Source organism: Panthera uncia, assembly GCF_023721935.1.
Source record: "Panthera uncia isolate 11264 chromosome B2 unlocalized genomic scaffold, Puncia_PCG_1.0 HiC_scaffold_25, whole genome shotgun sequence".
In the NCBI taxonomy this organism is placed as follows: domain Eukaryota; kingdom Metazoa; phylum Chordata; class Mammalia; order Carnivora; family Felidae; genus Panthera; species Panthera uncia.
The window spans coordinates 23,913,387-23,940,026 of record NW_026057581.1 but is presented as its reverse complement, the minus strand read 5'-3'; the positions used below and the strand labels follow the sequence as shown (position 1 = coordinate 23,940,026).

At 41.6% G+C, this 26,640-nt stretch overlaps 2 protein-coding genes and 1 non-coding gene across 10 annotated transcripts in view; all 3 read left to right on the top strand.

The window, feature by feature from the left end:
• RIPK1 (receptor interacting serine/threonine kinase 1) overlaps positions 1-8,996 on the top strand; it is a 75,560-nt gene extending 66,564 nt beyond the window's left edge. For all 5 annotated transcript variants that reach the window (XM_049611285.1, XM_049611286.1, XM_049611284.1 and 2 more), the window contains exons 7-11: positions 2,019-2,095; positions 3,466-3,556; positions 4,423-4,989; positions 6,395-6,547; positions 8,143-8,996. In XM_049611285.1, coding sequence (XP_049467242.1) covers positions 2,019-2,095; positions 3,466-3,556; positions 4,423-4,989; positions 6,395-6,547; positions 8,143-8,429 — 1,175 coding nt within the window. In that variant the 3' untranslated portion in view covers positions 8,430-8,996. The remainder of the gene's footprint in view (positions 1-2,018; positions 2,096-3,465; positions 3,557-4,422; positions 4,990-6,394; positions 6,548-8,142) is intronic.
• A 4,618-nt stretch (positions 8,997-13,614) lies between these two features.
• The window catches only part of BPHL (biphenyl hydrolase like), a 38,394-nt gene continuing 25,368 nt past the window's right edge, over positions 13,615-26,640 (top strand). For 2 of the 4 annotated variants that reach the window (XM_049655109.1, XM_049655106.1), the window contains exons 1-4: positions 13,615-13,760; positions 21,453-21,556; positions 24,773-24,939; positions 26,249-26,402. In XM_049655109.1, the coding sequence (XP_049511066.1) occupies positions 13,654-13,760; positions 21,453-21,556; positions 24,773-24,939; positions 26,249-26,402 (532 nt within the window). In that variant the 5' untranslated portion in view covers positions 13,615-13,653. Of the gene's footprint in view, positions 17,061-18,274; positions 21,557-24,772; positions 24,940-26,248; positions 26,403-26,640 lie in introns of all 4 variants that reach the window. The other 2 variants (XM_049655108.1, XM_049655107.1) reach the window with 2 other exon arrangements.
• Positions 17,631-17,737, top strand: LOC125908511 (U6 spliceosomal RNA). Its single transcript, XR_007453393.1, has one exon. It is a non-coding gene; the product is annotated as a U6 spliceosomal RNA (small nuclear RNA).

Here is a 26,640-nt window from a genome sequence, read left to right as displayed (position 1 = left end):
GAAGCTGTTTTTTCATTTGTTTTAAGCTTGTTTGTAATTGCTTATTGAAGCATTTTTATCATGGCTGTTTAAAAATCCTTAAGCAGGTAATTCTAATATCTCTAATATCTTCGTGTTGGCATCTATTGATTATGTTTTTTCCTTCAGTTTGAGATATTCCTGGTTCTTAGTATGATGAGTCATTTTTCTATTGAAACTTATACATTTTCTTACAATGTTATGAGATTCTGGATCTTCCTTAAGCCTTCTGTTTCAGCCAGCCTTTTCTGACATGGCTTTGGCAGTGGAAGGATGACTGTTACCTTTTTGTGACAGGTAGAGGGAAGTCCAGGTTTTCTATTGAGCCCTGTTGACACCTGGGGTGGGGGGTGGGGCTTCTTTTTACTGGTGAGGGTGGAAGTTCCAATGGAGTCCACCTGGTCTCCATGGACACTGCAATGGAAGTGAAAGTTCTGACTCCCACTAGCCCTTTTCTGACACTTCTCCATTGGAATGAATAGGGGCACCTTACAACTACAAAGTAAGGATGCAAGTCCAGTCTGCCCTGGTAGTCCATTGACACCACTGAGTGGAGTGCTCATTACCATCTGGCAAGAAGGAAAGTCCTGGCTTCCTTTTTGGCCTTCTCTGACATCACCCCAGTAGGGGTGTTGGTATACCCTGTTACTGTCTCATGAGGTTGGAAGTCTCAGCTACCTACCTGGCCTTTGCTGGTGAGGTTGGGAATGGAGCTACAGTATTTTCTGTGATGTTTGCCTGGAGAGTGGTTATTGACTAAAGGTCTTTTGTCTTGCTAGGATACTCTTTGCTTAGTCCTTTGGCTCAAAGGATCAGGCTTTATTTAATTAGGATTTTTTTTTTTTTTTCCATTGGGTTGCCAGCTTCTTTAAGCCCAAGTCTGGGATCTAAGAGGCAAAAAGAAATCCTAAATGAACACATTGTCATGTCTTTCCTCAGATCCCAAAGTCCCTAGTTTGTCAGCCTTTGTCTTTCCTTCTTTCAGACTCTTTTTATGTTTGTTTCATATGTGATATCTAGGGGTTCTTGTGCTTAGAGGGAGAAATAAGGAAAAGTATGCCTACTCCATCTTCCTGGAAGTGAAAGTTGCCTTTTTCTTTTAAGGCTGACAGCCTTTAACTTTTTATATCAAATCACTATTCTGAGTATTCTATAATAATTTTTTTTAAGTGTATTTATTTTGAGAGAGAGAATGTCAGCAGGGGAGAGGCAGAGACAGAGGGAGAGAGAATCTCAAGCAGGTTCCACGCCGTCAGCGTGGAGCCCGATGTGGGGCTCAGATCCATGAACCATGAGATCGTGACCTGAGCTGAAATCATGAATCGAATGCTTAACTGACTGAGCCACCCAGGTGCCCCTATCCTAGAATTCTGATACCAGGGAGACAGAAACAAGGAGTCCACCCATCCTTGTTCACTTGGAGATTAATTTATACTAGATAGGGCTTTGTGCTGCAGTGAGAGAAACATGCTATTAGGCAATAGCCCTTGGTTTCTTTTTTTTTTTTTTATTAAAAAAAAATTTTTTTTTAATGTTTATTTATTTTTGAGATGGGAGCGACAGAGCATGAGAAGGGGAGGGACAGAGAGAGAGGGAGACACAGAATCAAAAGCAGGCTCCAGGTTCTGTGCTGTTAGTACAGAGCCTGATGCGGGGCTCGAACTCACAAACTGTGAGATCATGACCTGAGCTGAAGTCAGACGCTCAACCAACTGAGCCACCCAGGCACCCCAATAGCCATTGGTTTCTCGTGTTACCCTGTTCCTTCTTCTTCCACCTAGTTATTAGTCTTGCTAGTCTCTTTGGGTAAGTCAGAGATTTGGCATTTAAATTTTTATTTTACTGCTTTGTCCACAGATTAAGATAAGTAATTCAAAGATAATAGATTACTAATACTCAAATTTTACTTTAGGGTTGGCGTTAGCTCAAGCGGTTATTTCGCATATGGTTATTACTTTAGAAAATACTTAAGAAATTTATAGTATTATTTCTTTATATAGGTATTGAAGAAAAATTTAGGCCTTTTTATGTAGATCAATTAGAAGACAATGTAGAAGAGGATGTGACAAGTTTAAAGGTAGGTAATGCTCAAAACATTAACCTATCAAAGCATATATATTATCAATCTTGAAATTCAAAGCAATATAACTTGTTACTAAGATTTGAAGTAGGCTAGCTTAGTTAGTAATCACATGAAACAAAATTAGCGATTTTATATAGATATCATCAAGTTGGCATACTGGACCCATTCCTCCATCGAAACTAATGAAATGAGAGAAATTATATATAGCAATATGAAAACAAAAGCACAGCATCACTGGAATAGAATGGAAAGTACCACAGGTGGATCAGTCGTTCTGAGGAATTCTTGAAAGATAGAAAGCCAACAGAATTAATTTTGCTAAGACATACAACAGAAAAAAACAAACAAACAAACAAACACTACCCCTAAACATAATGCTGAAAAAGTAGTGGAGGAGCGAGCCTTGTGTCAACGTACCGAAGAAACAGCACGGTCACCTGGGACATCAACGATGAGATCTTTACTTGGGAACCAGGTTGTTGCAGTTTCAAAAGTTGGCTCCTCCCCCTGATAACCTTGTGCTAACCAAAGGAGCAGCATCCACTTCAACCTGAAGCAATGAATTTGGTGTCTGGGCTATGACAAGGATTGTTACCAACAAGTAACCAAGGGAAACAAAGACCTTCCCTACATACACACCCTCAGGAAATAAGCTGCTAGCATAAGTCTTACAGCAACATACTATAATCATGAAGGCAAGACTACAGTAAAGAAAATAGGCAGGCATAAGGAGGTTTTAAGATAAAGATAAATTAAGAGAGTCAATATCCAGTGTTCCCCCACTGAATGGTCTTAGCACCCTTTGTGAAAATCAATTGCTCATACAAGGGTTTATTTCTGGGCTCTCTGTTATGTTCCATTGGTCTATGCTTATCCTTAGGCTAATACCACATTTTTTTTTATTAAAAAATTTTTTTAATGTTCATTTTTGAGAGAGAGACAGCGTGAGCAGGGGAGGGGCAGAGAGAGAGAGGGAGACACAATCTGAAGCAGGTACCAGGCTCTGGGCTGTTAGCACAGAGCCCAATGCGGGGCTTGAACCCACGGACGTTGGGATCATGACCTGAGCCGAAGTTGGATGCTTAACCGACTGAGCCACCCAGGTGTCTTGAATACCACATTGTTTTGATTTCTGTAGTCTTGTAGTGAGTTTTGAAATCAGGAAGTGTGAACCTTCCAAATTTGTTCTTTTTTTTAAGATTTTATGGCTATTTGGGAAAAAAGATTATTTTTAAAAAATATTTATTCCTCGTAAGAGCTATATGAAATTTCTACCTTTTGAAAAGACTCATTTTTCTTATAATAATTTTCTGGAACTATTTTCTACTGTTTACTAAAGTGTGCATTTACGCTCTTAATTATAGAAAGAGTATCCAGACCAAAATTCATTTGTGAAGAGAATGCATTCTCTCCAGATTGACTGTATAGCAATACCTCCAAGCAGGTCAAATTCAGGTAACATACTATGATTGAAAGTACTTTATTCAGTCATTCATTCATTCATTCATTCATTCTATTTTCTAAAGTAACTATTCACGACCGTATAAGAAACAGAAGACGCTATAATATTTAACCCCTGCCATAAGGGAATTTATAATATATTTGGGAGGGAAAATACATGTATTTGAAATAGTAAGCAACCTTGCGTTCACCAAAATCATAAAGCATCTTGAACATATATCTGATAGGGAGAAAGTGACATCAGGACAAAGAGAGGACATACGTGGAAGCATAGTCCTTGAGAAGGTCAGGGATGATGGATTCAGAGAACAAGCAGGGAGGTTGGTCTCAGATTCAAGGAGGGTACTTTTTCCCATTATAACAAAAGGGAAAACAGACAATAGGATATTGAAACCACTTAATTGCTATCTATTCTGGGGCAAGTTAACCTCTTGTAAACTTCATCCATCAAATCATGATAATTGATCCTATTCTTACAGGGCTTTTAAAGAATAAAAGAATCCATGGAAAGTGCTTAGCACCAAGCTGTTAACTATTCCTTTTGTCCAGCCCTGCCTCATACCAAGGAGACACCCACCTTCTCTGTTGCAATACAAGTCCCTTTCTTCCTTGGTCATTCCTGTGACACTCATATTTCTGTTGCTTGTTAAAATTTCTCTAGTGCTCTCTCACCACCAGGCAGTGGCTTCATTTTATTACCTATATAACTTGTAGGAAGAGGACCATCAAGTAAATGCTTTTTGATTTGTTCTCAAAGTTTTCAGTATGTTCTGAGGTACATATTTATGATGGTGCTCAGGTTTTATTTTACTTCTTACTGCTTTATGAAACTCTTTCCAATGTTGATCTTTTGTTCTCAGCCCCAGAACAGCCCAGTTCTCTGCACAGTTCACAAGGACTTGGGATGGGCCCTGTGGAGGAATCCTGGTTTGCTCCCTCCGTAGAGTACCAGCAGGAGGAGAATGAGCTCAGCTTGCGGAGTAAACTCCAGGAGGAAGCCAACTACCATCTTTATGGCAGCCGCATGGACAGGCAGACAAAGCCGCTCAGACAGAATATGGCTTATAATAGAGAGGAGGAAAGGAGACGAAGGGTCTCCCATGACCCGTTTGCACAGCAGAAACCCTATGAGAATGTTCAGAACCCAGGAGTAAAAGGCATTCCTTATTCCAGTGCAACCAGTCATGGTAATGCAGTACACCAACCAACAGGGCTAACCAGCCAACCTCAAGTACTATACTGGAACAATGGATTGTACAATCTGTATGGTTTGGGAGCAAGACCGTTGGATCTGGGAACACCAAGTCCAAGAGTTTGGTATGGACCAAATCCAAGCCATATGCCAAGTGTGCATAAAACTCCAGTGCCTGAGACCAACCTACTGGGAAACACACCCACCATCCCATTCAGCTCTTTGCCATCAAGAGGTAAACAGTTTTTTCAGTTACAATCTAAACAATTAAAATTTCTGAAAATAAAGCAGCCATTAGCTCTGTTGTAGACTACCAGGTAACAAGGGTGAGTTGTTTGCAGTCTTCAGTTGCCAGATGCAGTTTGTAGCCATGGAATAGTCTCCATCAGACCATTTGACCTCAGTCTGGGTAGAATTCATTGTACCTGCCCACAGGTGTTGGGTTACAGGTCCTGATAACTGGTAGGCATCTTCTGCTCTAATGTTCATCACAGTGGCCCCATTATCCTAATCCCTGATGGAAGTGAAGGTCACTGCTTGTGTTCTTTTTCTTGCTTGCTGTTTTCTGAAGGTAAGAAGTCTTAGATATTTTTGTTTCTTATCTTATATAGGCCAAAGACAACCATTTGTGGTGAAAACCATAGTGTTGGGCTACCGTCACCACCATTTATCTCCACAACTCTTTTCATCTTCCCACACTGAAACTCTGTACTCATCAGGCATTAACTCCCCATTCCCTCCCACCCAGCCTCTGGCACCCACCATTCTACTTTCTTTCTCTATGAACTTAACCACTCTAGGTACTTCATATGAATGGAATCATACAGTATTTGTCCTTTTGTGACTGCCTTACTTCACTTAGCACAATGTCCTAAAGGTTCATCCATGTTGTAACCTGTGACAGAACTTCCTTCCTTTTTAAGGCTGAATAATATTCCATTGTCTGTATATAACACATTTTGTTTATTTGTTCATCTGTTGACAGACACTTGAGTGGCTGCTATAAACATGAGTGTGCAAACATGTGTTTGAGGCCCTGCTTTCGATTCCTTTGGGTATACTCCCAGAAGTGAAATTGCTGGATCATAGAGTAATTCTGTTTTTAATTTTTGAAGAACCTCCATACTGTTTACCACAGTGGTTGTACCATTTTATATTCCCACCAGCAGTACACCAGGGCTCCAGTTCATCCACATCCTTACAAACACTTGTTATTTTCTATTTTTTGTTTTTGTTAACAGTAGCCATCCTGATGGATGTGAGGTTGGTTCAGATACATTTTAAAGAAGAAAATTTCAAAGAGTGGCATAGGATAAATAACTTATACATCTGGAGTAAAGCCCTGCCCTCTTACCATATTGTATCTATTTCTCTTGCTTGCTTTTTTTTTTTAATGTTTATTTATTTTTGAGAGAGGGAGAGAGAGAGAGCGTACCTGAGTGGGGGAGGGGCAGAGAGAGGGGTGGGGCAGAGGATCTGAAGTGGGCTCTGACTGTAGAGAGCCCAATGCAGGGCTCGAACTCATGAACTGTGAGATCACAATCAGAGCTGAAGTTGGACACTTAACCAACCAACCACTCAGGTGCCCCTCTCTTGCTTTCAATCTAGATATACTTACCTGTATATTTCTCTCTATTCAGATGAGTCTATAAAATGTAACATATACAACAGCGCTGGCATTCAGGTTGGAGACCATAATTATATGGAGATTGGGGGATTGAATTCAGCACTACTGGAAAGCACACACGTGAACTTGAAAGAAGAGCCAGCTTCTAAGTACCAAGATATCTTTGGTAAGATGCCCTTAAGGATCCATTGCCTAGCAACCTTGAACTTTCTTCCTTGTTTAGAAGGATCTAATGGAATCCGGAAATTTCTCTGATTATTCTCTCTGAAAATTGCCCCGTGTTTTCTCTGTAATTTCCATATAATTCCTTTGTGATTTATTTATATTTAATATGGGGATGATTACAATATCTAACTCATGGATTTGTTATGAAAATTAAATGAGTCAATATGGATAAATAGCTTAGAACACTGCCTGGCACATAGCTAGGTCAAGTGTTAAATACATCATCATCAATATTACTACTCAGACCTAGGAGATAGCTCCTTCAGGTCTTCATCAAGAGGGATTCTATAAAAGAAAGAAGACTATGCCTTCAATAGCACCTCTGTAATAAAAATAATAGGGCTTTCTCTTACAGCTTTCCACTATGCAGGCTCATAATATTAATCCCAAAACACAACCTGGGAAAAGGAGTCACAAGGCTAAAACAATGGGATTTAAGAACGTAGCTTAATAATTAACTCTAGGATTGGCAAAACTTTTCTATCAAGGGATAGATAGTAAATATTTTAGGCTTCACTGGTCCTGAGGTCTCTTTTGCAACTACTCAAGTGACACTGTAGTACAATAGCAGCCACAGATAATATGTACACGAACAGGTATGGCTGTGCTCTAATAATAGGAGGTTCCTAACTTTTGGGCTGACAGAGGTATCTTTGAGAATCTGATGAAACCCAGGATCCCTCTCCCAGAGAGGTATTGACAAAATTTGACAAATATCTTGGGAGGTTTTGGACTGCTGATGTCCAGGGATGATGACAGAAGCTGCATTGTGGGAAGCTGAGGAAAGAACAAGAGTTGAGGGGTAAAAAAATGAGATGTCTTTTTCCTTATGTTCAGCTTTTTGAGGTAGGGTGTGGATCAAGGAAAATGTGTGTGGTGGTTATTTTATATTTTAGCCTCCTTTTGTTATTTTTATGAAGGACAAGGGGAAAGAATGAGTAGAAAGAGAGGTTGTGGCTGTAGAAGAGAAGACAGACTTAGGGTAGAGGAGAAATGAGTCCCAAAATAGACCTTGAAAAGTAGATCCCTCATTCCTTAAAAGACCAGGGAAGTCACTGTAATTGAACGAATTCACACTTGATGGTCTGTGTCCTTAATAAGAGAAAAGTTAACTGTTGGGTGCAGGGGATTAGGAGTTGAATGACCTTAATTCTGGCCAAATGTAAGTGGAAAATGCCAAAAGGAACAAAAGTGGTGTTTTCCCTCGTTACATCAGGAAGGTCTGATATTAATATGGCCGCTGGCTAAAGTTGTATATTATAGCCTAGTAGCCAAGCAGGGGTTTCATTCCCAAAGCCATCAGCTGTGGCTCAGTGTTGCATGTGCTATGAGGAAGGGGTTCTCTATTGTATTCATATCAACACTCCAGATAGGCTTCCAGACATGGAAAGCATCACCCAATGAGTCAATAACTATATAATTTAGAAGTTATCTTTTTTTTTTACTGTCTTCTGGGACTCTTTCTACAGGTTTTTGAAGCTAGAATGTTCCAAATGGGTTAAAGCTTTATGTCTTCTTCTCTTTTCTGTTTGGCAGATAATATCACTAGTCTGACTGATAAACATCTGGACCCAGTCAGGGAAAATCTGGGAAGGCAATGGAAAAACTGTGCACGTAAGCTGGGCTTCACTGAATCTCAGATTGATGAAATTGACCATGACTATGAGCGAGATGGACTAAAAGAAAAGGTTTACCAGATGCTCCAAAAGTGGCTGATGAGAGAAGGCAGTAAGGGAGCCACAGTAGGAAAGCTGGCCTATGCACTCTACCAGTGTTCAAGAATAGACCTTCTGAATTATTTGATACACATCAGCCAGAGCTAATTCCAGAAAAGGCTTTGGCAGCATAAGGTAATCTCACTTAGTGAGTAACACACTGAAAATGTGCTGCCTCAGAATGTTCAGAATTCTTTCCTTCCTGATAGAGGTTCTATGTCTGCATAAAATTCTCCTGCATCCCATAGCTGGAGCATGGGAAAGAAATCTACAGCAAACATCCCACTAACCAGGAAGACCTATTAATGGTCAAGCACCACCACCCCCCCCGCCCCACAAAAAAAAGCCTAATTGGGTTTTGAAAGGGAGAGGAGAGGTATTTAAGGAAGATAATTTTCTTTCAGTATATTCCATAACCTTCAGTGATGCTATTCATTTCATTTCCTGGAGTTTTGTTTGAGAAGGAAAAACAAATTCAGAGAAATGTAAACTAAGTCAACTTTCTTACCTTATGCTCTCTTCTCCATGTAGGCTCCAATTATAACCAGAGTACAGTGAAATTGAGAGTTCTCTTCAAATAGTTTTTTTTTTTTTTTATTAAAACTACAGTTCATTCCAAAGCTATAAGGTCTGTTAACTTCAGTATCAAATGTTGTATCAGTCACTACAGGCTTTAAAAATTACATGCAATCACCACTCCATAAATTAGCTGAATGGATTTTAAGGAGTAAGGAGAAAAAAAAATAGAGAACAAAAATATCAGAATTTTCCAGTTGTTGCAAGGAATTGCTACTAATTGTGGTTAACTACAAAAATTCTTGACTAAGTTTTTAAGTTCTTTCCTAGCATTCTGATACCTTATGTATTTTCTCAACCTCTGCCCTGAAGAGGGAGCATGTATGCTCTGACTGGAGCTTTGGGGCTGATCACTGTTGAGCAGCTTCCTCAGTTTACCCCAGGATTCTGTAGAAATTTCTTCTTTTTGTGTGTGTGTGAACTGTGATGTCAAAAAAGGACTGCTTCAAAGCTTGGTCACCGTGCCTTTAGCTAGCATCATTCAAAGTCCTCCTGAAACTCAGGAATGAGTGAAGGAACCAGAAGACCAGAAGACTGAAGCCAACCAGGCCATCCAGTATCACTGTCTGCACTTTGATAAACAGAGAGGGTATGTCATTGTGCTTAGCCCTTCCAGGAGGGAGAGAAGGATGCAGCGTGGTGACTCCGGCTGTCAGAACAGATTCTAGGAACTGGTGATTGATAACAGTATTGTGGTTCTGGTTCTAAATCCCCTCTGGCCCTAAATGATATACATACGCACACACACCCCTGAGGTGGGACTGTAAAACCGGATTTCTCAACTTCTGCACTATTGGGATCTTGGGCCAGGTAATTCTTTCTTGTGGGGGCTGCCCTGTGCATTGGAGGATTTGGATGTTTGAAAGTGCCCTCTACCTGCTAGAAGCCAATAGTGCTGTTCTCCCCTACTCTATCTTCAGTTGTGACAAGACACTGCCACATACATGTTCCCTGCAAGTGCAAAACCACCCCCGGTTGAGAAGAGCAGTGCCATAAAGTAATGAACCTCAGCCCCTTATCCACAGATATCCAGGCTCACTATTAGTTGCCACATAGCATTCGATCACATAGACCAAAAGGAAAATTGAACGGGGCAAGAGTCCCAGGCTTTGCTGGGGTGGGGGTGGGGGTGGGGGTGGATCATTGCTTTTCTAAATGTATCCCTTGTACCTCTGTCCTCTAACAGTATTTAAATTCTCTAAATTCCCAAGAGATTGAATGATCAATGTTTTAAGAGGCAAAAATGGAATGTATTTTTAATGGCCTTCTAAAAATAAAATTTTGTACCTCAAATATAAGTAATTGAAATGATGTGTTTGTAAACGAAACTGTTTGGGCTTCTCCACGTAGGTTGACATTTCCTGTATGAACTCTCCTTTTCACCCTCCTGCTATTAGCAGGCAAGAGGAAGTGATGGTATAAAGGGGAAGCTTCTGGACAGCGCTATTTGTCTCTCAGGATGAAAACTTGCTGCCTTGAGAGCCTGCAGCATTGCTGTCCTTCAAACATGATTCAGAAGTCCTTCCTCCAGCCCCCACTCTGTCAAAACTGGGCTGAAAAGAGCCAAATTTGTATCTAAGGAGTTTCAATACAAGAAAATCAATTGGGTAGAAAATCACTTAAGTGAGATGACACAGACTACAAGATGAGAGAGAAGCCTATCCATACCTTTGTTCCAAAAAAGATATTCAGACCCTAAGGTTACTACTGGTAAATAACACCTCCAGCTCTCACAGCTTTGTGATATCAGTATATTTTCCACTTGTTGCTGTGGTTTCAGTATTTGTTTTGGCTCCATAAAATGAAATTAGGTCTTCAGGAATAGTTCTTTCTTTCTCAGAAAATGGTTTAAATAATATTTTGATGTACATTTTAATGTGCACTACTTCTAAAAGTCTTTTTTTATAATAATATAAATAAAACTAGGTGTTTACTAAGATAAATGGCTTAGCCAATTTCAGATAAAAGTGTTTTCCATCAGAAGTGGGCTGTGACGGGGCACCTGGGTGGCTCAGTCGGTTGAGCATCCGACTTTGACTCAGGTCATGATCTCACGGTCTGCCAGTTCCAGCCCTGCGTTGCACTCTGTGCTGACAGCTCAGAGCCTGGAGCCTGCTTCGGATTCTGTGTCTCACTCTCTGCCCCTCCCCTGTTTATGCTCTCTCTCTCTCTCTCAAAAATGAATAAACATGAAAAAAAAAAGTGGGCTGTGACACTACAGTGGAAAACAAGCTCAAGCTGACTTTATGAATGGTAAAAATTTCCTTGCCACAATGTGCAAAAGTAGATGATATTAATTCTAATTTCTCTCGATACAAGGGTAACCATGTCAATGAGATCAATTCTTTTTGTCACATCTGTTGTAGGATAAAAAATATCTACTAACCGCCAAAACTGAATTTAATACAAAATCATGGTTTAATTTTTAAATTTACTTTATTTAGCCCATTGGGTTTTAATTTTTTAGGAGGAGTAAGAAGTGAAATATTGATGGTTTTTGCCCATTGCAATCAGCCAGGGTTAATGTGCAGTTTCACTAAAAAGGACTAAAGTGAAACAAAACTAAACAAAACAGAACAAAATGAGGAGTAAGAAGTGAAATACTGATGGTTTTGCCCATTGCAATCAGCTAGGGTTAAAGTGCAATTTCACTGAAAAGGACTGAAGTGAAACAAAACAAAACACTAGGTATTTATATGTTCAAGATCTTAGAAGCATCTGAAAATGTTTTTATATTTTATTTTTCCTTTTTGTATTATTATTTTTAAAGTAATCCAACCTGGGTCTTGAACTCCTGACTCCTAGATCAAGAGACCAAGAGTCTCAGGCTCTACCCACTGAGCTAGCCAGGCACCCCCAAAGAAGCATCTGGTTACAAAGAAATCATTGAAGGCCTAATGCTGTTACAGTGAATTCCACAACACATAACAATCCAAATACAGGTTCTGAAACCAAGCAGGCTTAAATTCTCCTCTGTACTGTAGCTATGTACTCAGGGCCTGCTTTCTAACCTCTCTTAATCTCAGTTTCCTCATTTTATAAATAGGCCAATAAGGTTGATGTGAGGATTAAAATAATGCATCATAAGGTGCCTGGCACAAAGTTACTCTTTAATCAAAACTGCACAATAGTGTTATACATAAAGGACTAGTTCTCAAGTGTACACTTAAAAACAAATTGTAACCAATAACTTAAATCTACCATTTTTCACAGTGCTACCATTTTTGCTGATTTATCAGTGGGATAACGTATTAAAAATTGTACAGACAACTATTTTTAACTCTCATGATCTCTGATAAATCCCAGTCAACCTCTCAGGAAAAAATAAGGAAACGTTGACCCACCAAAGATTTCTGAAAGTCAGATGATAACAGCTGAACTGTATTTCTCGTTCCTTCTATGCAGGAAATTGATGTAGTAGATTTATGTTGAGAGAAATTTTTGCCCCAGAAACTCAAATGGGCCAGTGAGGATACTGCAGGTATCAGAACCCCCATGGCTGTAACATGTTACATAATGGTCTCAAAGTTCATATTATGGCATGTGTCAGAATTTTCATCTTTTTTTTTTTTAATCTTTGAACGTTTATTTTTGAAAGGGGGAGGGGAGGGCAGAGAGGGAAGGAGACAGAATCTGAAGCAGGCTCCAGGTTCTGACGTGACAGCACAGAGCCCATGTGGGGCTGGAACTCACAAACCCTGAGATCGGGACCTGAGCCACAGTTGGTGGCTTACCCAACTGAGCCACCCAGGCGTCCCTCCATCTTCTTTAAAGAACAACATTCCATTACATGTATACACAGGTATAATAAACCTTCATCCCTCCATTGACATATGGGTTGCTTTCCAATTTTCCACTTTGGCTATTGTGAATAATGCTATGACCATAAATAGCTTTGAGACACTTATCAATTCTTTGGGGGTATATACCCACAGGTGGAATTGCTAGATCATATAATTGTACCTTTAATTTTTTTGAGCACCCGCCACGCTATTTTCCACCACCACTGCACTATTTTGTATTCCCACCAGCAGCACACAGGGTTCCAATTTCTCCACATACTCACCAACACTATTTTTTTTTTTTACAATAGCCATACCAAACAATGAGTATGAGGTAATATGAAGGAAAAAAAAATAATGCCATCATTCCTAGAAGCAAAGGCATTTCACTCCACCGACGGCAGCCAGTCTTGAAGCCTCCTTCTCCGTCCACAGGTCCGTCCACAGGTCCGTCCACAGGTCCCTCCTCACCACCCACTCCCTGAGAAGGGCGGGATGGGGGAGGGGTGCAGCCTCGCCTCTCTGGAGGGACTGGTCACCGCGGCGGTGGGAGGGCAAAGCCGACTGGGACGTACCCCTCGTGAGCCAGAGCTGGCAGCAGACGATCTGTGTTGCGGTACCACTGGGACTTCGAGCCCCGTTTCTGACAAGGGTCACAAAGAGCCCGGCGGGCTCTTAGCGGGTCCTAGCATCCCGGCGTGACAAGCCGAAGCGGGCGACAGGCTGTGGCCGGAAGTTCAGGAGCAGCGGGGTTCTGTCGGGGCAAGGCGGAGGGTGTTGACGGCGGCCGCTAGACCTAGGCTCTGGCATGTTTCCTGGCGACGGGGCTTAGCGGGACGTAGTGGGGCGGGGCGCAGTCTTGTTCTCAGACGGTGCTGGCGGTGGGGTGTGCGGGGGGGGGGGGGCGGGGTGGACGCGGGGCGGTCGGTGGAGCCGGCGCATGCGCGCTCCGGGGCTCAGCGGAGCCTGTGACCATGGCTGAAGTGCTGGGCGGCCGCGCAGTGCGGCAGGTGCGGCTACTCCTGTCGGTGCTGAAGCCAGGGAACCACGTCCCGTATGCTGGGCCTGCAGCCGCATTCGGGTAATGATGCCCTCTTCCCTCCGGGGGCCCCTGCGGCCAGGGTTGCGTGCTGGGGGGCAGTGGGAGGGCAACGCGCCAGCCAGGAGGCGGGCGGGCAGGGCGGTGCGGGCTGCTGCCGTGGGCGCAGCCTCGCTGCCCTCTCGCCCTTTGCTCCAAGACCCGAGCCTGTCCCACGTGGGTGCGCGGGAGGCGGTGGAAGTAACCACTTATGCTGCTCCTGGCCTTGGCACTGCAGCCGTGCGTCGGCTTCAGTTCTGTGACTCGAGAGCCCTAAAGGACTTGGGTGATGGAGTCCAAGCCCCTCGTTGTGTGGACGAGAGACCCAGGGAGGTAACGTAATTTGCCCATAGTCACAGACACACTCATGACCGAGATTAGAATCTCAAACCCTTCATTCTTGGCTGCTCTGCCCTGTGTCTTCACACCCTCAGGGCTCCAGTGTCTCCTGCTTCTTATATCAAAAACCAGCCTGAGAATCTCCTTAAGCTATGAGCTGTTGTAGTCAGGCCCAAGCCCCTGAGTCATCGTTATCACCTTCTTGTTCTCCTTCTTTTTTCTTTTTCTTTTTTCCCCCTTATTTTGAACTGTAATGTGCAAAAAAACCACCTTGGGAACCTGGGAAAATTCACAATCCTTGGCCTGACTCTCAGAGCTTATGGTGTAGGTGGAGAAAGCCAAGAATCTGCCTTTTTCTTTTCTGACCCTCCCTATCCCTCATGCATATTTCGAGATAAAACAACAAAAACAGCTAGATTAATCTCTGACCTACCGTCTTTTTTTAAAATGTTTATTTATTTTATTTATTTATTTTAAGGGAGAGAGGGAATCCCAAGCAGGCTCCACGCTCAGTGCAGAGCCCCACTTGGGGCTGGACCCCACAACCATGAGATCATGACCTGAGCCAAAACCAAGAGCCCCAGGCTTAAGGAACTGAGCTATCCAGGCGCCCTCCCCCTTTTTTAAATGTCTGACCTACTGTCTTAAAAATGGGTGCCCTTGGCCCCAAGAGATACTAAGAAGAAAATGTAATTAGAGCAGCATGAAACTTGCTTTACTTTATTCTCTCTACCTGTACACAAATGTACACAGGATATGTATGCAATTAACTGCTGATGGATCAGTTCCATTTATAGGAAAAGTCAAATGCTAGATGGGTACCTGGCATTCAGAATTTGAGTTGATCTGGGGCGCCTGGGTGGTTCAGACGGTTAAGCAACTGACTTAGGCTCAGGTTATGATCTCACGGTTTGTGAGTTCGAGCCCCACATTGGGCTCTGTGCTGACAGCTCAGAGCCTGGAGCCTGCTTTGGATTCTGTGTCTCCATCTGTCTCTGCCCCACCCCTGCTTGCACCCTGTCTCTCAAAAATGAATAAATGTTAAAAAAAAATTTAGAATTTGAGTTGATCTAATGTGGAAACTTCTCATTTGAAAGTTTGATTTGGAAGGAGAAGGGAAAAATCCGACCAGCTTTAAATTTTTATGTTGTGATTAACTAGTTCTTGAATTTCATATTTGATTTATTTAAATTCTTTTTAAATATTTTAGAACTTTTAGAAGACTTTTGGGACTATTTTAATACAGATGGAAAAATATGTCAATGTTCACAGCTGTATAAATCTACATGGAAAAATGGAAATTTATCCAGTTTCCAATTTGCAGAAAGAGATTGAAATAAGGTTACTATGTGCCAGTACCCAAGTTAAGATAGGTTATTTCATGGTTGCAGGAAGGCCCCATCCATTTAATGTTAATCGTTCTTCCTAAAACATCTCTGAAAAACCGGTTTCTCTGGATTTCAAACTGCCATTTCATAAATGCACTTGCAAGTTGATATTACATGTAATCAGAGAAAACCAGCAGTGGTATTCGTTAATCCTGAAATGAGGCTGCAGCCCAATGTAAGCAGGTGAAAGCTCTGCTTTTAAAACCTTTGCCTCAGAACAGCCGGTGCCCAACCTACACTTGAGTTGTGTTCCAAAAGCTTGCTTTTGTAAGTCTGTTGTTTGGAACTCTCTTTTTTATTTTGTAGTCTGTAAAGTGGTTTGTTCCAGGACTGGGTAAGAAGGCTTTTCTACCTGCAGTTGTATGTTACGTACAGTTACAGTATTAGTAATTTATAGAACCTAATAACCTGTCGGAAGAAAACTGTTTTCTGAGTTCAACCTTGGGATGATCTGCCTGAGAATCAAAGACCCTCCTTTCCCTGGCACTGCCTTGTTCCTTCTGTCTGGCAGTCCGGGTGAGTGGCCCCAGGGCTAGAGCCCTGTTGGGGACTTTGTTCAGCTTCCAGGTTACAGAAAAAACAAGGCCTCTGGTGTTTACAAGGCTGCACTGCTACTTCCTAGCTGCACAAATGTAAGCAAGTTACTTAACCTCTCTGAGCCAAGTGCCTTGCACTTCTGAGGATTTGAGACAATAAATGTAAAAGTCCTGGGATATAATAATAATTCACTAATTAGTTGCTACAATTAATAATGATACAGATAAGAATATCTAATAATGCAGTGTGTAAAAGATGCAAAATAAGTCCTCAAAATTCATTTAATTCCAAGCCCTAGGGGGTAGCTAATTATTAGAGTTAATAGTTACTTTGGAAAAAATATACAACAGAAATAGCCGAACATAAGAGATACAGAGAACGTGTAGGACTTTCAAAGTGAGGATGTGTTTTATTAATTGACCCCATTTTTCTTTTTTTTTTTTTTTAATTTTTATAACATTTATTTATTTTTTTGAGAGACGGAAGGCGGGGGCAGAGAGAGAGGGAGACACAGAATCCGAAGTAAGCTCCAGGCTCCAAGCTGTCAGCACAGAGCCTGATGTGGGGCTCAGACTCACAAACTGTGAGATCATGACTTGAGCTGAAGTCAGATGTTTAGCCGATTGAGCCACCCATGTCTCCCTACCCCATTTTTGTTTCTAAGCAAAGGGCAAAATGCCAAAGGCTCTGATGTCATACACTCAGGTATAAATAACTAGTAATGTGACTGGGGCAAGTTGCCTAAACACTCCAATCTTCAGGTTCCTCAAAGGTAAAATTAGGGTAAATATAATGTAAGCTCTTAGTAGAGTTCATTATTTAGCTTAATAATGAAACTAAATGTGAGTTTTAGTTTATTTTCCGCAAGCTGTTAAATTCTTGCTTTCCACCACAGTAAACTTTCCTTCTTTGAAAGGAGCAGCTCAAGCCCCCTCAGTCCAGAAGATATTGTGTTGTATTGCTCCTGACCTCCTTCTAACCCTTTCACAAAATTGCCTATCCAGCCACCCAGAAAAAGAAAGTCAAGGACAAATATGAGGTAAGATATAGGCTATTCTAGGTGAGCGTGCCTTCCTATATAGGCTGTTTTCAATAGGGAGATAGGATTTTTTTTTTTTCCTTCTACAAGAAATTAACTCAGTATAGTTGTTCTCAACCTTGGTTGCTTATTGGAATCTCTTGGGAAATTAAAAAAAAACACAGATGCTTGTATCCCACCACAGAGATTTTGATTTAGTACAGTCTGGGCATCTGGAGATTTAAATTTGCCAGATGATGCAAATCTAAGTTTGACCCTCACTGATGTAGTGGGAAGTTGGAAATATTCTCATAAAAAGGGGCTGATTAGCAGCTGTGTAGATGTTGGTTAAGGTGTGGGGAACTTAGTGTCTGATGTCTGCACCCTCAGAATCTCCTGTATCCCCCAACTTCTCTGTCATAATACTAGGCAAACTGCATAGTACCTGCTAGTTGCAGATTTAATTATCTGTCTTTCCTGCCAGCCTCTAAACTACATGGAGGGCCCAGAGCAATAGGAGTTTAGGAAGTACATGAATGAATGAATAAATAGTACAGTAGAGTTTTGGTGTTATCGACAGCACATGTCAGTGTGCTCACTGCAGCAGCACACATACTAAAATTGGATTGATACACAGAAGATTAGCATGGCCCCTGTGCAATGATGACACGCAAATTTGTGAAACCTCTCATATTTAAAAAAATAATAGAGGGGCGCCTGGGTGGCTCAGTCGGTTAAGCGTCCGATGTCGGCTCAGGTCATGATCTCACGGTCCGTGAGTTCGAGCCCCGCGTCGGGCTCTGTGCTGACAGCTCAGAGCCTGGAGCCTGCTTTGGATTCTGTGTCTCCCTCTCTCTCTGACCTTCCCCCGTTCATGCTCTGTCTCTCTCTGTCTCAAAAATAAATAAACATTAAAAAAAAAATAAAAAAATAATAGAAAAAGGAAGCACCTGTCAGGGTTCTGCCCCAGTCATTGAGTGATAGTCTCTCCCAGGATTGTCCTAGGCAGTTTATATATATATATATTTTAAATGTTTTATTTATTTTTTTGAGAGAGTGCAAGCAGGCAAGGGGCAGAGAGGATCCAGAGTGGGCTCTGCATTGACAGCAGCGAGCCTGATGTGCGGCTTGAATTCCTGAACTGTGAGACCATGACCTGAGCCTAAGTCAGAGGTTCAGCCGACTGAGCCACCCAAGACACCCACTAGACAGTTAATGGTTTTAACTCTCCACAGGTGATTCCAATGAGCACACCTGCTTAAGAACACCTGGGTTAGAGAAGCAACGTGATTATTAGGGAGAAAGTGGTGGTAAAGATGGATTGACACCTGAAAGATTCATTTTTGGTCTTTATAAATTTTCTGAAGTTTTGTATCCTTTTTCCTATGTGAGAGTTTGATTGTGGTTCAAGTAATAAGCACATTTCAGGGCCATCAAAGGCCTGGTCTCTGCAGCCTGATTTTTCTTTTAACACACATAACGTGAGGCCTGAATTACTGTCCAAGAGCCCCTTGATAAGCTGGAGAAAAAATGCTTTACTCATTTCATTGGTCTTATATTTATGTGAAAATAAATCATTCAATAATTCTGTTTTTTAATAAAATGCTTTTTCTTGTATTTGTAATTGATTTGCTTTGATTTACTTTCATTCATAAACAGTTCTCTGCCCTGTTTCCTCCACCTGGAGATTGATAAAAGGTTTTTGGCAGCCTCCATTAACCCCAGTGGGTGGGCTGATGTGATAGTGGCATGTACCTCTGGTGTGGTGACATACAGGATGTTGATGACAAGGCAATAGGGGCATTTTCTTTCCCCTCAGCCTAGCTTCAAGCCCCCTTGGCATTTGGCCCCAACCTTTGCTCACTCTTTGCCCCCGTACCCCTGCCAGACTGAACACTGCCTTTCCCCCGACATATGTCCCTTGCTTCTGGGCCTTTGATCATGCTATTTCTTCTTCTAGGAGCACCCTCCCCACCACATTCTTTTTTTCAAAATTTTACTCCTCTTGGAAGTTAATTCAAATGCTACTTTTTCACTCCTCTTCAGATACCTCTATTCAACCCTGATAATGGTCTCTGTCTCCCTTCTTTTTTTTTTTAATTTTTTTTTAATGTTTGTTTATTTTTGAGAGAGAGACAGAGCATGAGCAGGGGAGAGGCAGAGAGAGAGGAGAGACAGAATCTGAAACAGGCTGCAGGCTCTGAGCTGTCAGCACAGAGCCCGACGCGGGGCTTGAACCCATGAACAGCGAGATCATGACCTGAGCCGAAGTCAGACGCTCAACCAACTGAGCCACCCAGATGCCCCTGTCTCCCTTCTAAAACCATCTTCTGCCTTAGTAAACCCTTCCCTGACATTGAGTTCCATTATGCCAAATCTAGACTACATGGTTTTTACATTCATCTTAGGCAACCAAAAGATGGGATGGGGTTAATTGAGAGGAAAAGTTTGGAACAGGGAATCCAAACACAGGTATAGCAAAATGCAAAGGGAATTTAGAGGTTTTTTGCAGAAGAGACTTCAGAATGATCATGAAAGCTGAAGGAAAGGAAGCCCCTGGAAGGCAGTGCCCTTGTGGGGGCCCCTGAACAGATGCACCTAGTGAGAGCACACCCAGCCATGAAAACTTGGACATTGAGAAAGATATTGTGCATAACCTCCTCACGGCACAAGATGATTCTTACAAGCATTCTTGAATACCACCAAGGAAGGGAGACCCTCAAAGATCTTTAGGGCATGAGGTGTAATAAAGGTACATGTTATCACTAACATGAGCCATGCAAATGCTAGTCACCTCTAGTTAGGGAGCTGCATCATTCCTGTGTGGTGAATATAGGAAACACTAATAACTTGTTCCAACCGGGCTCCTCATGCTTCTTGTCTCAGTCATAACCTACGCCTCCCTGACAGATTGCAGAGCAAATCTCTTGTGTCTTTTATCTTCTCTCCTACTAGATTGTGGGCAAAACAGATGTGTCAATAAATGTTTGTGTAAATGAATCATTCTTACTAGAGTGTTATTTGCTTTTATCTGGATCCTAGAGCCATCTGAACAGTACAAATGAATGACTCAGAAGAATAGGACATTGATAAGTAACATGGCAGTGTCAGTATGACAACACGCTTGTTCAGTGGCTTTGTTACTGCTCCTCATAATTTTCCTATAGGTAATGAGCTTATGGTTATGTCCCGGCTTTATTACCACCCAATTCTGTCCTATTTGCAGAAGTTGTGTTAAGACTTGGTGTACCTACATTCAGCACATCCGTTTCTGCATGCTCATTTTAAATGGGCGATGACATGAAACCCAAAGAGGAAAGAGCACCTCATTTTGTAAAAAGTGCTTCATTTCAATAAGCATTTTAACTAACTGCAGAAATAGGAGTAAAGAGTATGTAAAAGAAAAAGAGAGGCAGCGGTTAATTTAAATTCCTTAATATTCTGTGTGGAGAAGAGGAGCACCTCCTTCTCGCATCTGTCTTGGCATACCAAAATGTCCCTTCCATGTGTCACTCAGCTGTTTGGGAAATTGGTGGGGAGGCTGTTAGGGCCTGATGCAGGAGCCATGTATGTGTTCCATTGCTATATATCCCTGCATAGTCGTTCTAGAGCTTCTGGAAGAGCAGGAGAGGACAGTTTCTTCAGAGAAGGACCCTTGGTAAGGTACACATGTGAGTCAGAACAGACCCTGGCCTTGATTCTGGCCCAAGGTGCACTCCTGTGCCAACATGTCCAGTTAGATCCTGTGTCGGAGGTTTTGGGCCAAGGAGGGTCCACGGTACAGGGGAGGGCTCTTGGGATGGAAGCTTATGGACCTGGCTATTTAACAACACAAATATTTCAACATGTTAAAAACCGGTCTGGCCATAGCAGTGCAGACAGGCATTCCTGCTAAGAATGCTTCTGTGGCTGGCTAGAGAACATGAGAGGCCATACTCCTAAAGGACTGCCTGGAGACCCCTGAGACCATCTCACCTTTAGGAACTCTGTCGATGCAGCTGAAGTTCAGGTAATCCCTTTAGATCTGTTCTAAGGTCTGCGCTGTTGTTGCTGACCCTAATGTTCCATTGTGTGGAGCTCCTGTGTCAGCCTGCACACTGGCCCCCTGGCTTCCAGCTCACCAGGCATGTGCCCATGGGACCTGTGTGGCCACTGGTTGCAGCAACATGTCAGTACTTTTGTAGGGTAAGTCCTGGGCTGGTGTTGTAGGATATTCACATATGAAGGCACAGTTCAGATCTGCAGTCTAGAAAGGTCCCTTTTCAGGTTGGAAAAACTTAAGCACACATCAGAGTAATCCAAGAAGCCTGAGGAGGGTCCTGGAGCTGACGCGGGTATGTAAAAGGACAATTTTGTCAGATTAACATTTGTGCTAAGTAATTTTTCTTTGGGGATGGGATTTTTCTCTTCCAGCACCTCAGTAACCTCTGCCAAAGTGGCTGTGAATGGTGTCCACTTGCATTATCAGCGGACTGGAGAGGGAGAGCATGCGGTCCTGCTGCTTCCTGGAATGTTGGGTCTGGAAGTTTTTTCATGGAATTTGCATGCTGTGTAGTCTAGGATGCATTCACAATAGTAGATGCCAAATGTTGATTATTAACTTTAGTGCTTTGCTGAAATGCTTTAGGCGTTTTATTTATTTATTTGTGAGAGAGGGAGGGAGACGCAGAATCTGAAGCAGGCTCCAGGCTCTGAGCTGTTGGCACAGAGCCCGACACGGGGTTTGAACCCATGAACCATGAGATCATGACCCGAACCAAAGCCAAACGCTCAACTGATGAGCACCCCAGGCACCCCTTAAATGCTTTAATATTTGCTACAAATTTAAGTGACTCAGAAAAGAAAGGCAACCTTCTACTCTATGTAGTCTTTATTCCTTTAAATACCCGGGTTTTTTTCTCCTACAGACATACTGTGTAGTTGCCTACAATTTGGGAAGATGATAGGAGTTGAGGAAAGGGGTGTGGGAAGAAGGGATAGATGAAGGTAGAAGATGAGCTAGTGACCAACCATCCCAGTGTGCCTGGAATTGAGGGGTTCCAGGATACAAGACTTCCAGTGCTAAAACATGGATTGCCCTGTTGCAGTTGATTATGTGCTCAATTAAAATAAGAGCTAAGAACAAGCTTAGTTTAAAGCCTTTTTGTAAATCAAAATTTAATTGGCATGAATGGAGCATGGTGAAGCCAACTGAATCTGTCTCATTTTCCAGATAAGTAATTTACATGTAGACAGTTTAGGGGGATAATTTCCAGCAATCCCAGGATATCTCAGATTTGGTTTTAAGGGCTTTAATATTGTTTTGACTTAAATAATCCCAATATATACTATTTCCTTATGACTTTTTTCTTCTAAAATAAAATGCTAAAATTTTCAATTACTTGATGGTTCCACTTGACTGAGCCTTAGCTGATTGTGGCACTATTGTAGCTATTGAAGCATCTTTGTCTAGATAGTATTTAGTATTTTTTTTTCCTCCTAAACTTTTGTAACAAAGGAGGAGATTTACTCTATTGACTGGTGTAGGTCTAAAGGTATCTATAAAGTAGTGAACAAGTTACCGACTTAAATTTCCATTATTTCAGTATTGTGATCGTGATCCAGGTATAAAACACTTTTCATAACTTAATTTCTTTATGTAAAACGTTAACCTGATCCCCAAATTAAAAACAGTGAGATTCTCTCTTCCAGTCCTCTGTCACCTAGCACCCAGTACCCTTCCCCACAGGCAACCAGTATTGTGTTTCCTTCTCAGGTATCATATACTGGTAACTATTCCTTAAAATAACTTTTTAAAGGTTTTAGTATTCTTTAGTATTTAGTATTTGGTATTCAGATGTATACCTGTGTGCCAGAAAAGAAGCGTCTCATCATTTCTGAAATTGGTCTTGAGATAAACTGTTCCCTTTTCCCACCTTCTCACCTCCTGCACCTCCTTCAGGGTGGTTCCCATGTGGAAGTCTCTTCAGTCCAGGGACCACAAGAGATGCTTTGTGTGTCAGAATAGTAGACATGCGCTTGAAATCCATTTATATTTTTGCCTTAGGTTTCCTGAATGATTTATTTACCTGATGGTGAGAAAGATAGATCTTTCCAGGAAGAATGGTAGTCCTATAATAATTAACATTATCCTGTAACAGAATCCTGTAACATCTTGAAAGACATTTTCTAATAGTAGCTTGTTTATCAAGCAAGATGTTCAGTATCCATGTGTGGCCTGAGCTACAAGTTCTTAGAAAGTAAGCAGACTTTAAAAATGAAATGCTGGGGCGCCTGGGTGGCTCAGTCGGTTAAGCGTCCGACTTCGGCTCAGGTCATGATCTCACGGCCGGTGAGTTCGAGCCCAACTCTGTGCTCAAAAATAAATAAACATTAAAAAAAAATTTAAATAAATAAATAAAAATAAAAATAAAAATAAAAATGAAATGCTGACTCGTCCCTAGACTGGGCTCCTTGAGAGTCTGGCCTTCTGGGCCACATGCAGTAGGTGTGTGCACACAGTGGCCGTGACCTCGCAGGTGGGCTGGGAATTGCCAGTCAGGTCCACCACAGGCTCAAGAACATAGTTCTGCTGGTTAACGTTTGCTGCTGTTTTTTTGGTTTTTGTTTGTTTGGTTTTTAAATTTTTTTTTAACTTTTTTTAATTAATTTATTTATTTTTTATTTTTGAGACAGGGAGAGACAGAGCATGAACAGGGGAGGGTCAGAGAGAGGGAGACACAGAATCCGAAGCAGGCTCCAGGCTCTGAGCGGTCAGCACAGAGCCCAACGCGGGGCTCGAACTCACCGACCGCGAGATCATGACCTGAGCCGAAGTCGGCCGCTTAACCCACTGAGCCACCGAGGCGCCCCGCGTTTGCTGGTGTTTTAATGAAATAATTAATTTGATTTCCTCTCTCCACATCCTGCCCTCCCCCTGATTTCAGTGTCTTCGTTGAGTTTTCTGGTATTTATTTATAACCAGAAAATAAAATCTTCAGGGCTGTTCACATTTGCTTAGTAAAAAACACCTGGAAATTTAGAATTGTCCTTTGAATAACTTGTACCAAATCTCATACATTTGTTGACAGATAATATTGGGATCTCTCTCATTTATAAGTCATTTTTTTTAATGTTTATTTTTTTGAGAGAGAGAGAGAGCGCGAGCGTGCGCGCACACAAGTGGGGGAGGGGCAGAGAGCGAGGAAGACGCAGAATCTGAAGCAAGCTCTGAGCTGTCATCACAGAACCTGATACAGGGCTCGAACCCACATATCGTGAGATCATGACCTGAGCCGAAGTTGGATGCTTAACTGCCTGAGCCACCCAGGTGCCCCTATAACAGCCAGTTTTTTAAAAGGAAAGAAAAAATAACCCAGAAACATATCATACCAATAAGTCAATTTCTATGCAATTTCATGAATTCCCTTTTTTTTTTTTTTTAAGGAAGATTAATTGAAAAAGTATCAAAAATGCTGAAATAATACAGGGCCAAGTGTATTGGAGCATCTGTCCTCAAAGTAGCCACTGGGAGGAGACAAAAGGCAGGTCTGAACTCTACCAGGAAAGGAAGTCAGCCTTCCAGTAAATGGATTTCATCATCACAAGACTATTTTGCTGACTGCATCCCACTGTCTAACTTTGAGTAGAAACTAGTTACTTTGTTTTAAGATTGTAGTTGTTTCTGCTTTTACTGTAATGTGTTTGAAATAATGAAATCCTTCACCTGAGGGTAACCAAGTGGCTGTTTTTAGGAAGTGGAGAGACTGATTTTGGACCTCAGATTAAGAACCTCAATAAAAAGCTCTTCACGGTGGTTGCCTGGGATCCTCGAGGATATGGACATTCCAGACCCCCAGATCGAGATTTCCCATTGGACTTTTTTGAAAGGGATGCAAAAGATGCAGTTGATTTGATGAAGGTGGGTCTCTCAGGGAAGAGCCCAGAGGAGGGAGGATGACTGGGCCTGTCTTCATCTATTTTGTTTTTGTTTTTTATTTCTACAAGGGTGATACCATGTGATTCTTATAGAAAATTCAAGTTCAATCAAATAGGTGTGAATGAGGAAGTAGAAATATCCCACAATCCAACTAGAGATATCATTGTTATGACTTTGAGACTCCCTTTCCAGCCAATCTTCTGACACATATAAATACACAGGATTGTATTGATGGCATCATACTATATCTAATGTTTTTCCAACTTACTCTTAGAACAGTTTGTCGAGGAAATACTTTCAGTTAATAAATATAAATTTACATAAATATTATAATAGTCATATAGTAGTCCATTGTAGGGATGTACTGTCTTATTTCATATATCTCTAATGGTAGATAAATAACTTAATTTTTAAGTTCCTTTTTTTTTGTGTGTGGTTATGAGCAGCAGGGCAGTGAACATTGTTTTGTCCATGGACGTTTTAGTTCCTTTATAAACACCGTTGGTGTGGACACCCTACACCTGTCTCCTGGTACACATGTGCAAAAGTTCCATACATATCTAGGGGATGATGCCGGGTTATAGAAGATGCAAATGTTCGTTGGACAAGATAGTGCCAAATTATTATCCATGCGACTTCTAGCAATTTATAGTCCCATCAGTATCTTGGACTGATATTTGTTAAATCTTTAATTTTCCAAGTCATTCTAGTTTTATTCCTAGGCAACATCTGTCAGATGTAATCTTTGTTCAGTTTCCTTGTCAAACACATTTTCAGAGCCTGGTTGATATAAGAACTAGCATAACCTCCTGTGACACCATTCTCTTCCAGCCTGTCTCCAGACACTTCTTCCCACAGTTGCCCTCAGTGGTTTTATCAGATGCAGTGACTTCATTTCATCCAGTAAATATCAAGTTCCCCTGTCTAATCTACATTACTAGTCTCAAAATCTTTGCTGAGGTGTGGGTGTGCATGCACATGTGATTTGTCATTTCTAAGGACAGCTGATCTCCACTGTTTCCAGAGATTTTATCCAAACAGAAGATGTCATTCTCTCATAATTCAAAACAATACTGTGTACTTAGGTTTTTATGATACTTACATTTACACCAGAACTAAATGAGAAAAAAACATTTCTGTCATCAAATGCTGGCCTCTAGGACTTTTCTTTAATTATCAAGTGATGCTCCAAACCCCACACTGTACTGATTTGGATGATTGTTAATGATCAGATTCTTCTAGCAGAGAGGAGCAATCACCTGTGCTGTGCATTTCTCTGTATTTATCACAGACATTGAAGTTTAAGAAGGTGTCCTTGTTGGGGTGGAGCGATGGTGGTATTACAGCACTCATAGCAGCTGCAAGATATCCATCTTACATCAATAAGATGGTGATCTGGGGAGCCAATGCCTATGTGACTGAGGAAGATGAAACCATTTATCAGGGTAGGTTTCACAAGCGGGCGATGTCGTGACAAGTAACATCTTTGCCCTCCCCCTCTCATGTCTTACTATGACGTGTACTAACAAGGCCTATCTCATCTGCTTCCACTTCTCAGCTCTGCAGTAGGAAGAGTAACAAATTTTTGGAAGTAATATGGTTTAACCAGTCTGTGTTTTGAATTTTTTTTTAAGGTTGTTTATTTTTGAGAGACAGAGTGTGAGCAGGGGAGGGCAGAGAGAG